The sequence below is a fragment of the Acipenser ruthenus genome, chromosome 12 (assembly GCF_902713425.1).
Source record: "Acipenser ruthenus chromosome 12, fAciRut3.2 maternal haplotype, whole genome shotgun sequence".
NCBI lineage: Eukaryota > Metazoa > Chordata > Actinopteri > Acipenseriformes > Acipenseridae > Acipenser > Acipenser ruthenus.
Genome location: NC_081200.1, coordinates 17929165 through 17947581, shown reverse-complemented (window position 1 = coordinate 17947581; position 18417 = coordinate 17929165). Strand labels below are relative to the sequence as shown.

Below are 18417 nucleotides of genomic sequence, written 5' to 3'. Positions count from 1 at the left end.
CAATTTTCTAAGAGTTTAGTATATATGCAAGAAAAAAGAAAATAACAATATGAATAATAACAATAACAACACTTTTTGAAGTAAGTTTTGTTTAAGTCCTTTTGACTTTAACAGGATATTAAAAAAAAATGCATGCTAATAATGAAATAAAAATGTCCAATGAATGCACATATTACCTGCTTTCAAGTTACATTTATCTGCTTTTAATACTCGTCTCAGTGGGAAAGGGGGAAGGGGTGGATTTGAGTTTAATCAATTTTCTTGTCAGGTCGCCCTTCTCATCTAGACTTTCCAACTGGCTCCTACTTACCAGACACTTTGAGACAGGACAGGATTTTGAAGATTGGCAACAGAAATAGAGAAAAGCTGATAATTATAATAATTTGATTGAGAGATTATGTTATCAACTAATACAAGATAAAAATATACTTTAAAATATTGATCAAAAAAACAACTTAAAACAAATACTGAAGACGGTATTGTATTTATTTTTTTTCTCTCCAAAACATTGTGATGCGGGCTAGCAGTAAGGAACAAAATCAATTTAGTAAAGGTTTAACCCTCAGTTTATAGATGATGAATCGGTATTCATCATCAGTAATGTTTTTATTTAATAAAATTAACCCAAGCACAATTTCTTTATGCGATTTTAATAACTTATTACAACAAGTAAAACATTTCTGTACCACAGATTTCTTCATAGATTTACATTGGAGAGTGCATGCCCACACCGGTTTGGTGACAGCATGGCGCCTTGCCTGTGCCGACCGACAGTTGGCCGAACTCACTCTAAATACAGCTCTGCTTGATACAAAGTGTGCGCTTCCTCTAGGGTTATAGAAACAACATATTGAAACATTTTCGTTATCGTTACAGTTAACTAAAAAAAAACAACTGATATATCAATATGTATGTGTCTGTTATATATATACACACACACACACACACACACATATATATATATATATATATATATATATATATATATATATATATATATATATATATATATATATATATATCACACATACATACATACATACATATGTGGGTCATTCTACAGAAAGGGGACAAATTGGGGTTCTGAAAAATTGAGAAATTGATGTGATAGTTTTTCAGTGAAATAACCAAAATTTAAATAAGAAAAAATCTTATTTGCATATAACTCAGCCGAGCTGATATTTTTGTTAATGTTTTAGCATATAAATATGTCATTACTGAAACGCCGCTAAAAACTGTTGTATAAAGAGAAATGTACATAAAATCTATTGGACATTATAACATTACACATTAGTGAAAATATGTATTTCATTTTTCAAAAGAGACTTCGATTTTCTTATTTATTGACTAATACAATTAAAGTTAAACTTGGTTTTGGCACTTCTCTATGTTAGCAATGATTAAAAGTATACCAAACTTTTATATTTTAAAATATGAACCCCTTAACCCTTTGCTAATATAACTTTCACTCCTGCCAATGGTGCTGCAGTGTTATTCACTAAAGTAACTATTGTTATGGTAATGATAACTTGTTACGGTAATGACACTAAGATTTAAACAGTGATTTAAAATAAATATGTAAAGAAATAAACCATTTATAATGACACTACACAGATTCCAAAATAGGTTTTATTGGAAATAGTAAAACTTTAAAACTCAAGCGAACAATTGTGGCTGCAAAATCCAAATTGCCCGGCGGCCAGGCAATTATTTTGCACTGCGGCCTATGTAAACTTAAGAGCAATGCAAATTACTCAACACACACAAATAATGAGTGTCGCAGTCATGATAATGAAGGTCATAATGAGTGCAGCCTGTGCATCGGGGTATTCAGCAGCCGCACTTACAGTCCAGAGGTGAGGTGAGTTAGGAGTGCAGAGAGCAGTAGGTGCTGTATGACATTTGTGGAGCATGAAAATCAAAGCAAACAAAATGTCTGAAGAAGGGCAGCAAAGTCCTCTTCGCACGGAAAAGAGAAGTGTAGACTTGCTAACCTCTACGCATTTTGCGTATTCGCTACGCATTTTGAGTTGGTAATACGCAGATACGCTTTTATCAGAGATGATACGCAATAATACGTAATCCGTATTCGCTCGTCGTCTGTGATGTTGCCTGTAGTTAGAGAAAGTGTTGCATCTAACGTCAGGGCCGGCTTTAGGGCAAGGCAAGCAAGATAGATTAACCAGTCAGGTTTTGAGTTTAGTTACATGATAGAATAACCAATCAGCTTTTGGGTTTATTTGACGATCCAACCAAAAAAAAAAAAGTTATCGTGGGTTGACTGACAGAAATTCCTACCACCTAGTTTCTTTGGATAATCACTGACATTCTACTGTAGCCTATCAGGCTTTGTTGAGCTGACTCGCTTCTGTTCAACTGCCAGTTTCGGACACACTGGAGGGAGTGTGAAGTACTGTGACTTGTGAGGAAATTATTTATATCAAACTGGCCACAGTACCTTTTGTTTTTTAATTAATGCATTAGTTATGCATTCATTTTTGTCTGGGGGAAAAAAAAACTTGCGTTTTACAAAAAAACGTGCTCGGTTTAGATAACTTCATCGCATGAAAAGAAAATACAGCTGAATGAGGATTTTATGAGAATGGCGAGGGAGTAAGTACAAACGTTTATTATAATAATATACTACAATATTTAAGTTTAATATTCTGTTTTTGGCTCGTTGTCCGGTTTTTCACAAACGCCTGTTACCATACAGGGATGTCAGTAAAATTCGATTTTATAAAAATGAGCACAGCATTAACATTGTTAATATGGTTAAGGTACGTAAGGCTTCTGTTTACTTTGCAAGTAGCGTACAATTACATTGTAGATAAATGCAGTTTCATTGTGATTTAAACAAGTCATAAATGTCTGGTTTGTGATTTTATATTGAAGTTCAGCAAGATCATTAATGAAGCATTATGAATTTTGTTAAGGGTTAAATGTTTTTTTATGTAAGGACTGGGAATCACCGACCGCATAAGTGTAAACCTGTTTAACTGTACAGCTAAATATTTATGAAAAAAAAACGGCAATACAAGTAAGCATGTTAAAGTGGGACTTAATACTACTACGACTAATAATAATAACGCAATATCAGAGCTACCAATACATGCTTACTGATACTAACTTTTTATGAAGCGCTCACTACAAACGAATGCGTCCAGTCTTTTTCGGGTTTTTTTTCCTCTCTTAATCGCTGAAATCCATTTTACCCTCCTGTCTGGATCAGCAGGAATCCTGTAGAAGGAAACTTTATATTAATGTCCAGAACAAAATAATCTGGGGCATTACTGTAATGTTACCGCGCTAGGCATTTTGGTCTTCTTCCACAGTAATGCTGACTGTGAAAGAGTGTTCAGCTTGGAGACCAAAACAAAACCCAACACAGAGCCAGCCTGAGCACAGACATGCTAAATTCACTGGTGACGCACAAAGTCATGATGTCAGCGAAGCAGCAAGTGTGTCACACACAAACCTTTAGTGACACATTGCTCAGGAAAGCCAAGTCAGCCACCTATGAAGCTAAACATTGAAGATCTGAAAGTGCAGTTTGACCTATTGGATTCCTTTCTGTTCCAAACAACTCACTTTGTGGATAGCTATTACATTTGGTGCTGACTCAGTGACTATTTACAAGTTGTTTTTTTTTCCTTTTTTGAAAGTGCTTTGTTTCTCTGTTTTAGAAACTTATACATTTCAATTTGTTATGTTTTGACAGTAAATAAAATACAAACATCCTACAAAAATGGCTATTTTCTGTACTTGAAATAATTTTCAGTTGGTATAAATTAAAAAGGTTTCATCTATACAAAGGTAAACAAAATTAAATTTAAACTGAAACAATCATAGCTAATCATTATTTTTTTTACTGAAAAATTCATACTCAAAACTAGCTGTTTTATACCCTAAAACAATTCTGGGGGGAAGCCCTCCGGACCCCCCCTGAGATGTCCACGTGAAATAATGCTATTCAAAAAAAATTTCAAGGTTGGCAGGTCTGGAAGTGTGTTTATATTTATTTTTTGTCGTGGTGCGGTGTGTCGTGTGACACATTCGCTGTCGCATCACGGCCTTTACTCTTTAAAAAAAAAAAAAAGTGTAAATACAGTGAAGCATTAGGCTATGCACTGCTCGGCCACTTTATTGTGTGCATTTCTACCCTGTTGGATTTGGTGGGTTGAGGCCTTTAGTGATCATTTCACCTTACATAACCCCCTAACTGACTAAATATCTTGGCATTGTTAAATAGAGCAAAATATTTATATTATATATTAATTAATAGTAATAGGCAAATATTTCAATCACAAGGGAATTTGTACCCCAAAATATTGTAATGACCCGTGCCCTTGATGATAAAGCAGAAGCCAGAGAGCATTGCCAGGCTCAATTAATAATCAATTTATTAATCGAAATAACACAGTCCCTGTTCGGGGCCAAGAGCACGCCACAAAAACAATGAAAAGACCCTAACTCCTTCCTTCACCCACTGACCCCCGCTTTCACTTCTAGAGCTCTCTCTCTCCCTCGGGCTCTCGCCCCACGTCACTCCCAGGCTTCAGTCTCTCACTGGCTATCTCCTCACTAGAATTCTGATTGCTCGTTCCCCGTCCCCAACCGGCTCCATCCCTCGCTCCTCTCCCCATTCTAAGTGGCATGGTGGCTATGGTAATGACTGTTACTCTAAGTGGTTATGGTAATGACAATTTTTAGCATTTTTTATGAATTTATAGAAATCTGAGGCCTACACATTCTGACCTTGCCTAACTTTGAAAATATAAATCATGAAATAATTCTAACCATAGCAGAATAGCATGTACGGTAATGACACATAATAAACCTAATCAATGTGGCCATTTTGGAAATGATATGATCTCTTTTCATGATCACATGTTCAAAGGGGTGGCCTAAGGCATATTTTCACTAGGGGGCAATACACTGTCTGTTACAGTAATACTGTAAAAATACAGTAGCTTGGTGTCTTAAAATATTTCTGCGTGATTTTCCCGCACTGAAAATTGCAGATATGCGGGAGCAACTTGGAAAATGCGTGATTCCCGCAATCAATGTCTTAAAACAAAGTCAATAAAAGACACATAATTAAAATGTATTTTTATGCATGAACTACCTACAGTGTCTTTAGTAATTAAGCTGAGGTGCCAATAGACTTGCACTTCTCTAGTTTGATACCTACACTCCCTATGCATGTTTTAGAAGAAGCCGCATTTGAATCCATTACTTTCTAGACCAATGGCAAACGGGCCACAATGCCCAGATCTGGAGGACAAAAGGTAGGAGTTAAAGCTGCCATTGACTAACCTCTAACTGGGTTGGTTTTCAATAGGCTGCGTCTTCAAAGAAAGGCCTCAGTCGGTTGGAGAAGCACAAGAGACGCATTGCTGAGCAGAGGAAGCGGCAAAAGCTACAGGGAGCTGTCAAGATCAGTGTGGAGGGGAACCGAATGCCGCTGTAGCATGCTGTGGCAAGGGCAAAGGGCAAAGGGCATCCCGACCAGGGGGTGTAAGTGGAACCTGCCCCTTCCTGGCACAGGAGCGTGACAGTGAGACACAGCTTGCAGTGTGACAGAACTCCTGCTCTCCCCAATCCCTTGCTTTTGGTGTTCAGAAATAAACGGCAATAAACAGTCTTTTAATCAATATCAACACATTTCTTGTGATTCAAGAAAGTAAGCTGTTGAGCGCGTCCCCACCCATTTACCTTGCTAAGTGGTGCTGTAGGGAGGCAAAAAGTAGCCGGCCATATTTCACAGCTCTGTACACCTAAAGTCCCATTTTAAGCCCTGGTTAATCTTGGGCTTTGGCACTATTGCTCTGCACTTGAGCAAACAATAAAACGCACCATTGTGATTTCTAGATGTCAACCTTTATTGAAATGTAGCGTAGTGGCTGGAACAGTGTGTTGGTTATAGATCTGCCTTGTCTTACTCAAAGTAGTGAGTTTGCAGCTGTTTGTGTGCTTTCTATTTGTGTAATAACACCTATTATGCGCAATCGCAACAAATTATTGGCTGATATACACACGTTACTAATATAACAGGCATACTGTACAAAGAAGACAGTGTTTTACTGCAGTTATAAAAGATTGTGTTTTACAGTTCAGACTCCTCTCTTGGTCTTTTGGGATGTGTATGGTGTAACGTGGCTTGAGTGCTCCTGCTCCGGGATGCATGTCTGTGTGTGAAGATCCCATTCTTGCTATCTGTAAAGCCTACATTACCTCTGTATATAGTAACTGTACAGCAGTGCAATGTCGGGGATTGTTTTTGCTGTGTTGAATGGCATGCTGATTTGTGGTGGTCTAACAGCATCAGGGGCTACTAGGAACAGATAGTCTGTCTGCCCTGATGATCGTTGCCAAAAGGCTAACTGAACCAACATTGTGAGAGCATCACCGAGTGAGAGGTGCAGCTTGGTAATGAGAGGCACCAGCAGGTGTTTAGGCAGCAGCTGAACAGGATTTTCAGTCCAGGATCTCTTACATACGTCCATCGCTGAGGGCTGTGGTGATCCAAGGGAGACCTGCTCAGCAGAGTTACATTTCTCGACTCCTGTCGGTGGGGTTGCACGACCATCATATGTTGGGTGCAAGTAAGAATCCGCTTTTAGTCCTCAATTAGGTAGACCAACTACTAATGTGTCAGTCAAATCATGTATGCCTGGTGCTTAGTTTGTGAACATACTGTTTCGTAGCATTTTGCAGCTTGTGCATTCAATTTTAAAATGGCTTGGATTTTTTTTTTTTTGTTAAACTTTCATGGTCTTTTAATATTTATCATGTGATGTGTGATTAGTCGAGTACCAGTTTCTGAGGCCCTGTTACTTTACTATTTAACAAGTCGACACTTTGGCAATACACATAGTCCCTTCACCACAGACAACACGGACATTGTAATAATAAAATAATGACTTGGATCGCATTATTGAGGAGTTTGGTGATGAAACGAGTGATCAGGAGATGATTTATCAGTATGCACTACTATGAAGAGGTATGTGAAAAATACAGCGAACAAGGAGAGGGGTGGGGCTGGAGATGCTGTACTGAGTGTCATGTTGATATGCAGTGCCTTTTAAACCCGTTTGACTGTGGGGGAAAAAAGTACTTTTAAACAGCGCGTCTAAAATTAACTGCGCGTGTGAAAATAAATTGGACCTGACGCGCACTTTATAAATGGACTGCAAAGGGGTTAAACCGCATGTAAAATAAACAGCATGTGTGAAAATAAATTGGACCTGACGCGCCTAACCGGAGCTGAATAAATGGACCGCAAAGGGTTAATTATCTGCTTTTCATTTGCAGGGGCCAACCAAGAAAGGGGTAACCCGAGTGGACAAGCAGATGCGACGCTTTGCAGACATCAAGAGGCTGACCAAGCCTGCGCATGCTGTGAAAATCAGCGTGGAGGGAAATCGAATGCCTTTGTGATTTACCTTTTTTGTCTTCATTTTTTTTTTTTTTTTTTTTTTTTTAAACGGTCACTGCTTCCAGAACCCATCTGCTATTACCACCCCACCCCCTCTCTGCCCTTGGACTCTGTTTGCTTTAGAGACCTGTTTTTATTCAGTTTGGATGTATAACACTGTTGTGCATTGTAGGATTGTTTGCTTTGGGAGTCCAATCAGTTGCTCTGAATTCCTGTAAAGTCTGTCTGTCATATCCCTGTTGTATTTAAACCGGAGTCCCTTTGTACAGAAACAAAGTTGGTACTTCGATGTATTAATAAAAATGATTTCTCGCATTAGTTCTGTATTGTTTATTTGTTCAGTAATTTAGAGGTGTGTAGGGTAAGGGAAGTAAGTGCAGTTTGTAGACAGATTTCAATTTTAGCCTGGGGCGAGGACTCTGGTCGAGCCGTCACGGGCTCAGAACCAAATATATTCAGACGAGAACTTTTGAAGGTTAAAATCATGATTCAGCATCCTTGTAGGTTTAGATGTTCCAGTAAATTCACCCCCTGCCATCACTAATATCTTTTATACACAAAATACACATTTAAAGGACCCAATGATTCCGCATTGGCCCATTCCATACATTCTCCACTCTTTTTAATCTTCTTTGTTTTAGGCTAAATACATTGTTCCCTCAACCTATCTTCACAACTCTCCTTGCTTTTTAAAGTAATTGTAGCTAACAAAATAGTTACCCACATTTTCTATGTTGTGCACATCCATTCAGTATATAGGTATCAGATGTGCAGTTTTGAAAACACGTTTTGTTTTAGCAAACATGTTTGAATTTTAAAATGAAAAGTGACTAGGTAATGTACAGATATGACTAAAAGTTTTGCATCTCCTAGAATTTTAGGATAGAGACATAATTTAAACAAAACAAATTAACATAATTTAGATCTGTTATTTTAACATGTGATCAAGGAAAACACAACATAATATTACAGTTTACCGGCAGCCATACTAGTAGTACAGTATTTCATGTTAGATTTTGTCACATTTTTAAATTTGTCAGTTTTTTATTTATATGGAAAACTACGAAACTGTATCTAATTCAACATTATTCAGCAAGTTTAATTTGACTTTATGAAGCAAAATTTATTCATTCTATAGGGGGGATGCAAAACTTTTGGCCATAGCTGTATTTCCTGGTTTTAACAAAAGTGATACTTTTTTCCCTTTACCCCTCCCCCCCCCCCCCAGACTGCTTGCTGTGCAGTTCCCTGAGTAAATCATCTCTTTTCAAATATATGCAAATCAATTTACCAAGCAAAATGTCTCAAGTGCAAGTGGCAAACCCAAATAATGTAAATACATTTTCTAGGAATTACAATCAACTGGAGTTGGAGGTATTTATTTCCTCATCAAAATTCCAGTTTCATAGACCCTTGTTCTTTGTTCTTTATTAACCTAAATAAATGTGTTTCTATAATGGTGACCCCAAGCCTAAAACACCATTTAATGTGACATCTGTCCAGATTAAATCAAACCAAACATGTATATAATAAATAGAATTAATCCAATTAGGACCACATTAACCTTTCCTACTGGATTATTACTTCAACAAGCATGTCAGTACTATCTGTCCCCTGCCACAGCTATACATTCATATTCTCAACTCTGAATTTGTACTGTATTCAATTTGTTTATTTAAAACTTCAATCTGATTTTCAAGTCTGTTTCAGTTCCACCTGTCTGGGCCCAACATTGTAGCAAGCACAATGGCCTTTCAGAGATATCATTATTTTAACAGCCTAAAACAAGACACTTAACAGACCTCCAATAGCAAAATCAGGCGCAACTACGGTAAGTGTTTTTGAACGGTTACGAAGAGAAAGCCAGCGGTCTGTAAAGAAACTGATTTGATGTCTGTAAATGAGTGCGCACAATACCAAGTGCTATGTTAATAAGATTCAATTTATTAATTCCAATATTCAAAAGTTACACACAAATAGCTTAAACCTTAGCGGTCCTATGTCGGACCTGGTCCGACATTGCAATTATTCCTATCCGGTCCAATGTCGGACCCTGTCCGACATCATCAAAAAGACGCAAAAAACGGGTTTCTAGTCATTTTTTCTCCAGAAAAAGCCGAGAAAACCATTCAATGGCCGAGTGGGAGCGACAGGAGCCGAGACAAGCCGAAATAAAAGGGCGTATCTCATGAATAGTCATACTTGCCCCTGGCATCAGATAACGGCGGCCATAAGGAAACAAGCTGGCTGCTACTGAATCAGCGCTCGGAGAATATCACAGACATTTGCAGAGCTTTTTTGAGATGTTATAGTAATAAAATAATGACTTGAATCGCATTATTGAGGAGTTTGGTGATAAAACGAGTGATCAGGAGATGATTGATCGGTATGTACGACTATTATTTATTTCTTAGCATATGTGTAAGCGATAGCGAACAAAAGGGTGGGGCGGGGCTGGAGATGCCTAGTGAGTGCTTTGTTGATATGCAGGGCCTTTTAAACCTGTTTGACTGGAAAAAAATACTTTTAAACAGCGCGTCTAAAATTAACTGCGCGTGTGAAAATAAATTGGCCCTGACGCGCCTGACACACACTTAATAAATGGACTGCAAAGGGTTAAACATTATTGTTAGACACAACAATGTAGCACCTAGTTATGAACAGAAATCAGATAGTGATCAATTATCAAATGTTCTGGTAGAAGCAGTCGACAGGAGAGGATTTTCAGGTAGATTTCTCACTCGCACTAGTGCCTGTCTTGCATATCTTGCCTAACTGTGTGTGTGTGACTCTGAATTCTGCTTACATTCTGTCTCCTAACAATATCTATACACTATCAATTTCATGGCGTGAGTTACAATGTTGTTCCAGACACAGAACACACATCTCTTCTACACAAGGACAAAACGTACCCACTATCAATTCCTCGTTCCTCTGTCTCCTAGGTTGGGAAATATCCTCCTGCCACTGCTTACCTTACAGCTGTGCTTGGGTACAGTGTTCTCAAGTGTGTTCACAATATTTGTTTAAACTTCAGTTCAAATCCCGGCTCACTCATTCACTGTGTGACCTTGAGCAAGTCACTTAACCTTGTGTATCTGTCTTTTAGGTGAGACGTTGTAAGTGACTCTGCAGCTGATGCATAGTTCACAAACCATAGTCTCTGTAAGTCACCTTGGATAAAGGCATCTGGCTTGACAGGCTTGTTACCTATTGTGACGTGGTGAGGGGTGATTTCCTCGGAGCAGTATGCAGCGCTTATAACCCAGCGGGCTGTAATCACTTCTCTGATGGATGTAAACCTTTAAATACAAAGTCAGAGAGAATTCATGGGACAGGGAAAAACAACATTTCCAAGCATAAACGGAATTTCTATTGCTTTATTTCCAAACCAGTCTGTAATTCTCCTAATTTAAAATGCGTTTAGTTTCTGGTGCATTAAGAATTGTATCCATCTGCTTGAGAAAGTGCAGTAGTTCCTTAAAAATTGTCATTTTGCTTTTGTTGTTCCTGAAGGATAGTACTGTTATTACTGTCAGCTTCTGGTTATGAGATGCCAGGCAGTTGAGAGTTATGGACAGGTGTTTAGCCACGCTAAATGTTTTGGTAAGGAACATTTAATAAACTTTCTTCCCAATAGTCCGTGCTACAAACCACAATCAAGTTGAATTTTCTCGTGTTTTTCCTATATTTATACTATGTTGATTTTACATGTTTTTGAATGTGCTTTACCATACCACTCTGCTTTATAACACTTACCTACCATGCTCTCACTATGTTTTATTACACTTTGCTGTGCTTTTACTATGGTAAACTTAAGGGTTTTTATGTCTTTCACCTCTGTTGATGGGGATGGAAATGTCAGTCATTGCTTGAGAAGTTTAGGACTAAATGGTTCAGGCTGAGGTGTACTGTTGTGTGCTTGACTGTAGCCAGAAGGGGTCATTATATATTCTATAAACAGCTAATGCAAGAATATGACTACAATGATGGCACAGTACATATTAATACATTTTCTGTTGCACTGTTCAAATTCTTAAGATGCTGTAATTGTGAGAAGCGAGACCCCCCACCTGCCAGGGACATTCCCCCCTACGACACAGCATCCCCCCACAATGCAGAGGTCAGTATTCAGGGCCTGCCCAGGTTCAGGGAGGGTGGGGTTCGTTGCGTTGCCCCCGGTGACCGTCTCGTTCAGGTCCATGTAATCATTTTCCTCAGTGTGGTTCAGGGGCAGCATCTCATCCAAGAGGGAGCGGCTCCTGTAGGGGCTATACTGTTTCATCCCACAGGAAATCCACTATGAAGTGAAAAACAAAGAGCGCACGCCATTTCTCCTACTCTTCCATACATTTCAGGTGCTGTCTGAAGAGGTGAGTCTTAAGGAGGCACCGGAATGTGGTCAGGGACTGGGCAGTCCTGACATCTGTAGGAAGGTCATTCCACCACTGCGGAGAGAGAGTGGAGAAGGAGCCGGCTCTGGAGGCAGGGGAGCGTAGAGGAGGTAGAGCCAGTCTTCTAGTGCAGGCGGAGCGGAGAGGTCGAGTGGGGGTGTAGGGAGAGATGAGGGTCTGGAGGTAGCTGGGTGCAGTCTGGTCAAGGCATCTGTAGGCTAGTACAAGAGTCTTGAACTGGATGCGAGCAGTGATCGCGAGCCAGTGGAGTGAGCGGAGTTGTGGGGTTGCATGGGAGAAGCGAGGCAGAGAGAACACCAGGCGGGCAGCGGATTTCTGGATGAGCTGGAGCAGACGGGTGGCGGACGCAGGGAGGCCAGCCAGGAGGGAGTTGCAGTGGTCTAGGCGGGAGAGTACCAAGGCCTGGACCAGGAGCTGGGTGGCGTAGTTGGTGAGGAAGGGTCCGATTCTTCGGATGTTGCTCAGGAAGAATCGGCAAGTGTGTGCCAGAGTGGAGATGTGCTGGGAATAAGAGAGGCAGGGGTCCAGGGTGACTCCGAGGTTCTTAGCGGAGGAGGAGGGAGAGAGTGTGGTAGATTCCAGAGGAACAGAGAGATCAGAGGAGGGGGGGGAGGGAAAGAAAAGGAGGTCAGATTTAGAGAGGTTGAGTTTGAGGTGATGCGAGTGCATCCAGGAGGAAATAGCAGACAGACAGGTAGAGATACGGGAGGGGATGGTGGAGTCAGAGGTGGGGAAGGAGAGGAAAATCTGAGCATCATCAGCATAGAAATAGTATGAGAAACCATAGGATGCGATGAGGGGGCCCAGGGAGCGGGTGTAGAGAGAGAACAGGAGAGGACCCAAGACTGACCCTTGGGGGACTCCTGTTAAGAGAGGGCGAGGTGTGGAGGTGTGCTCCACGCCAGGTTACCTTGTAAGTACGGTTGGAGAGGTAGGAGGAGAACCAGGCCAGAGCAGTGCCAGAGATCCCCAGGTCAGCAAGAGATGATAGTAGAATAGAGTGAGCAACAGTGTCAAAGGCAGCAGAGAGGTCGAGGAGAATTAGGACAGAGGAGAGAGAGGCAGCTCGGGCAGAGTTTAGTGAGTTGGTGACAGACAGGAGGGCGGTTTCAGTGGAGTGAGCAGAGCGGAAGCCAGATTGGAGAGGGTCGAGCAGAGAGTGGTTGGACAGGAAAGCAGAGAGCTGGCGGTGTACAGTCCGCTCGAGGGTTTTGGAGAGGAAGGGTAGGAGGGAGACAGGACGGTAGCTCTGGAGGGAGGTGGGGTCGAGGGTAGATTTTTAGAGGAGGGGAGTGATAGAGGCTTTTTTGAAGGCAGAGGGAAAGAGACCAGAAAGGAGAGAGGTGTTGAGAAGGGAGGAGATGAAGGGAAGTAGAGCAGAAGCAGCAGCTTGAAAGAGGAGAGTGGGGTGGGGGTCCAGGGCACACGTGGTGAGTTTGTGACCCTGGAGCAGGGAGGAGAGGTCAGAGTCTGAGAGGGGTGAGAAGGTGGAGAAGGAGGGTGAGTTAGTAGGGGATGCAGTGGATGTAGGGGTTGGAGCAGGAGGGGGTGCAGGGGAGGGAGAAGTGTTAAAGAGTTTGCAGATATCTGAGATTTTAGAAGAGAAGAAGGAGGCAAAGTTATCAGGGGAGATAGAGGAGGGAGGAGGAGAGAGTGAGGGTTTAGGAGGGAGGAGAAGGTAGAGAATAGTTTACGTGGGTTGTTAGTGGAGGCTTGGATTACAGATTGGTAATAAGTACATTTAGCAGAGGAGAGAGTAGAGGAGAAGGAGGAGAGGAGAGTGCGGTAAAGGTCTAGGGCAGAAGGGAGTTTGGTTCTCTTCTATTTCTTTTCAGCAGATCGCAGTGTGATTCTTGCTAAGCGGAGTGCAGAGGAGAGCCAGGGTTGGGGAGGGGAGGGGCGAGCAGGTCGGGAGGTGAGGGGACAGAGGGAGTCGAGGGAGGAGGTGAGGGAGGAGAAGAGAGTGGAGGTAGCAGAGTCTACGGAGAGTTGTGAAAAGGAGTCGATAGGAGGGAGGTGAGAGAGAGCAGTGGAGGCAAGGACAGAGGAGGAGAGAGAGCAGAGGTTACGGCAAGAGGTGACAGTGGGGGTAGGAGGAGCAGGGAGAGAGGGGAGAGACAGAGAAAAAGAGATGAAATAGTGATCATAGAGGTCCAGGGGGGTGACAGAGAGGTTGGAGGGGCAGCAGGCCCTGGAGAAGGTGAGGTCCAGTTGACGGCCAGCTTTGTGGGTAGGAGGGGATGGAGAGAGAAGTCGAAGGAGTGAAGGAGAGGGAGGAATTCAGCAGAGTGGCTGGGGTTGGAGAGATGGATGTTGAAGTCACCTAACAGGACAGTTGGGGTAGACAGAGAGGGGAGGGAGGAGAGTAGATAGTCGAGTTCATCTAGAAAGTGAGCGAGAGGCCCAGGGGGACGGTACAGTACAATTAGCAGGAGGCCTAAGATGAGCTTGTCAAATATTGTGGCGACCCATGTCTCTTGCTGTGTCATCACTCCCCCTACTTGTATCTGCAGCATCACCTCTCTGTGGTAGTCTTAGCTGTCATCCAATGCTGTTTCTCTTTTTTTTCTATTTGAGCCAGGTATTGCCCCTCCAACCTGGCTGATTTCAGTTTCCCCACGGCACACCTTTGAGACCAGCACGCTTTTTTGGGCAGTTGCGGCTCAGATGTCCAAGCCTCCCCCATGTCCAGCAGGAGGTTGGTGAGCGTGGCCAGGGGTCACGGGACTGCTGCACATCCCTCAGAGCTTCAGCAATACTGGACAGGTGTGCAACGGTCTCACTCATCCATGGAGGGCATCCAGCATCAGGGCCACAGTTATTAGACATGACTCTCACTGCAGGATTGAGCTGGGGTATCATGGGCTGAGGGCCAGCAATTACATTTCCCCATAAGCCTGGTGCAAATTGGGTGATGTGGGAAAGGGTGCCATCTGCTGGATTTTCTGCACTGCCAGGTTGCAGGCATATAAGGGGTTAATGTTCATGACATCCAGGCAACCAGAGTTATCCCCATATATTTGTTGGTTATTCTACATTAAACAAACTGAAGGCATTTGTTGGTTGCATTGCATTACAGTTTTTTTGGTCGACATGGGGTCAACACTATCATTCAATGCATTCAGCTGTTCTGATGGTTTGCCCTTCCCAAAGTCATCATTGCCCCTCTCAAAGATGATAATCTTGTGTAAATATTGTAAATAAAAGTAATTACCTGAATACGTAACAAGTTCACTCCAGTCCTTGGGAAGAAAATACCAGAGTCCAGCAGCACCACACTACCAATCTTTCAATATATATATATATATATATATATATATATATATATATATATATACATATATATATATATAAAGAAGTACGTGGAATCTGACACCATTTTGGGGGCTGCAAGAAGGCCACATGTAAATGACTGAATCCCAACTGGCAAGATATTTCAGTTTTTTATATTTCTTAAAAATATTTCCCAACATAAAACCAATGTCACCTTACAATAATTGATTTTGAGTTTCAGTGTTTTAAAATAAAATATCAAACAGAACGAAATTTCAATGTACCATTTGTAATTCAGTAACATGAGAGAATTGGTCAGGGGTCTGAATACTTTTGCAAGGCACTGTGTGTATATATATATATATATATATATATATATATATATATATATATATATAGTGAAAGATTGGTAGTGTGGTGCTGCTGGACTCTGGTATTTTCTTCCCAAGGACTGGAGTGAACTTGTTACGTATTCAGGTAATTACTTTTATTTACAATATTTACACAAGATTATCATCAATCAAAAGCGTTTATCTTGCCCTGTATGGGCTGCTAACTACCTCACTTCTTCTCCCCTCTCTATACTACTGTGAGATGACCAGACTGAAACAGGCTTTGCCTGTAGAATGTCCCGATTCTGCACAAAAAGGAAGGTTGAGGTTGGGCTCCCTCAGGTGGAGTGAGCCAGGAACACAGGTAAGTTGAGGTTGGGCTCCCTCTGGTAGAGTGAGCCAGGAACACAGGTGAGTCGTGGTTGGCTCCCTCTGGTGGAGTGAGCCAGGAACACAGGTGAGTCGAGGTTGGGCTCTCTCTGGTGGAGTGAGCCAGGAACACAGGTGAGTCGAGGTTGGGCTCCCTCTGGTGGAGTGAGCCAGGAACACAGGTGAGTAGAGGTTGGGTTCCCTCGGTTGATTATCTCCTGAAATACAGAAGAACAGAGAGCAACAGCCCCCTCTGGTGGAGTGGGCCCGGACCACAAGCAAGGGAAGTGCAAGATGTTCAGTAGTCTCCTTACTACTACCAGGTTCCAGAACAAGCACGGATGAATACTAACTTCCTCGAAGCTGAATGACGTCACACTTGTGCTATCACTGCAGTGACTGTTTAAAAAGCCACCTTCCAACAGTAATAACAATGTTCCAATACCACGTCTCTAGCTTCACTTTCTTGACTAGTAAACACTTCCCACAATACCGTGCAGATCGCTGCTCCTGCAGCTAGAAACCAAACGGTGTCTAAACAGTCCTGATCATAGAAACAATACACTTGGTAGAACAGTTCGCTGCTCCTGCAGTCAGGAACCAAACAGTGTTTTAAACAGTCCTGGTCATACAAATAAAACACTTGGTAAAACAGATCGCTGCTCCTGCAGCTAGGAGCAAAACAGTGTTTAAACCAGTCCGGGTTATAGCAATAATACTCTTAGGTGAACAGATCACCGTTCCTGCAGCTATGAACCAAAACAGTATATTCGCCGTGACTGAACCACGTAGGTATTCAAGCTAACCCCACGGGTCACCTACTAGCCACGGCTCAGGCAGCTGACAACACAATGGTTTAATAAATCGTAACAACGAAACAAAACCAAACAAGTCAAAACAAAAGGCTGCCTCACCAAGAGGAAAAACGCACAAAATAACTACGACTGAAATGTAAAGCACTTACTATCGCTTTCCAAAGATATCGACGACTCCAAAGTTTACGCAGGCAGGACAATCGGGCCGAGTTCCCCACAATCACACCCCCCACCCCCAACCCGATTGTTCTCCCCTGCTCCCTTTTAAACTGTCTAACCCCGTCTCACTAATTTGCGCTGAGGTTTCTGGGGTGTGTAGTTTTTCTTCAGAGACCCCATTCCTAAAAGGCGTCCCTGCTCTTTCTTCACAATATATATATATATACATCTATAAATGAATAAATAAATACTCTAAGCGCACTCTTAAACTCAGGGGAGACGTTTAAGGAGGACATAGAGATGTTTTGGACTCCTGTGAGTGGATCGTTCATGCACTGGGCTTGCAATGCATCCAGATGACTTTTAAACAATCAAGAAAATCACACAGACTCATTCAATTTGAAGTTTTAATGAATCAGAGTAGTATTAGTACTAAAATGTTTAATAATGTATCCAGTAGTTCTCAGTCCACCTTGAATCCCAGCTGATAGGCAATCTGGGAGTTCCATTTGCTTCACATGTATAATAGCATTAACACTTCAATACATTTATGGTTATAACATGTTTTTGTCCTTGGCCATGCATGCAAAAAGCTAAAAACGCCCACCGCTAAATCCTAAAGCATCCAATATATCACTCTTCAAAGCAAAAATATAATTCCTATACCTTATAGCAATGCATCAAGTTGTAGTTAGCAAGTTGAGTGATAATGACTGGGGTTTTACCTTGATTTTTTATAGAACTGTTCCTCTGCTTCTTACGTCAGAGGTCTTAATTAAATACTAAACATTACTCTGCCTTGACAGCTCCTGTCCTTCAATTGAATAACATTCTCAAAAACACCTGGTAACTCCATTAATTGGCCATAATCCCATAGTCCACCTCCCCTACATTTCCAAAATATGTGAGATGAACTGATGTTATTATTTTTTGGTACCAGGGAGTTTCTGAATACAGCATACAAGTGAATACAAGTATGTATATATATATATATATATATATATATATATATATATATATATATATATATATATATATATATATATATGGATATAAAAAATACATATGGAGAGATGTGTTTAATTTATAACACCTACTCTGTTTAATTATTCCAACCTGGGTTTAAAATATATTTCCCCTTTAACATCAAAAACATCAGTTTCAGTAGGTTGACTTTCATGTATAGATGTGGTTTAACAATTAACAAAGTCATATTGGATAAAGGCTGGTAGCAAACCTCTAATCTGCAATTATAAATCCAATTATTTTCACTTAAATCCAGGCTATCAAAAATATAGTTAAAATGTAACAGTCCCATGTTAGATATTCTATGCTTAAACTAAATGTGACCTCTCTCTTTGTTTCTACAAAAATCCTGTTCAGGCAAGTTTCAAAACACCTGCTTTCCTGCCAAGGTTATTTATTATTAATAGGAAACCCTACTGTAAGCATTTTCCCAGATGTATGGCATTCTTACTAAATCTAAACATGGGCCCATACTATTGCTCCCCCTCACTACTTTTACCAAGTCTTCATTAATTTCTACAATATAATGAAGCCTTAGACAGTTCACCTAGACTCCCTCTTCCTGTACCAGTAGGTATTTCTTATTA

At 41.2% G+C, this 18417-nt stretch overlaps 1 protein-coding gene across 4 annotated transcripts in view; it reads left to right on the top strand.

The window, feature by feature from the left end:
- The window catches only part of LOC117416574 (protein IWS1 homolog), a 75364-nt gene extending 67605 nt beyond the window's left edge, over window positions 1-7759 (top strand). For 2 of the 4 annotated variants that reach the window (XM_059034651.1, XM_059034649.1), the window contains 2 exons: window positions 5345-5520; window positions 7318-7444. In XM_059034651.1, coding sequence (XP_058890634.1) covers window positions 5345-5473 — 129 coding nt within the window. In that variant the 3' untranslated portion in view covers window positions 5474-5520; window positions 7318-7444. Of the gene's footprint in view, window positions 1-5344; window positions 5521-7317 lie in introns of all 4 variants that reach the window. The other 2 variants (XM_034027756.3, XM_059034650.1) reach the window with 1 other exon arrangement.
- The last annotated feature ends 10658 nt before the right edge of the window (window positions 7760-18417 follow it).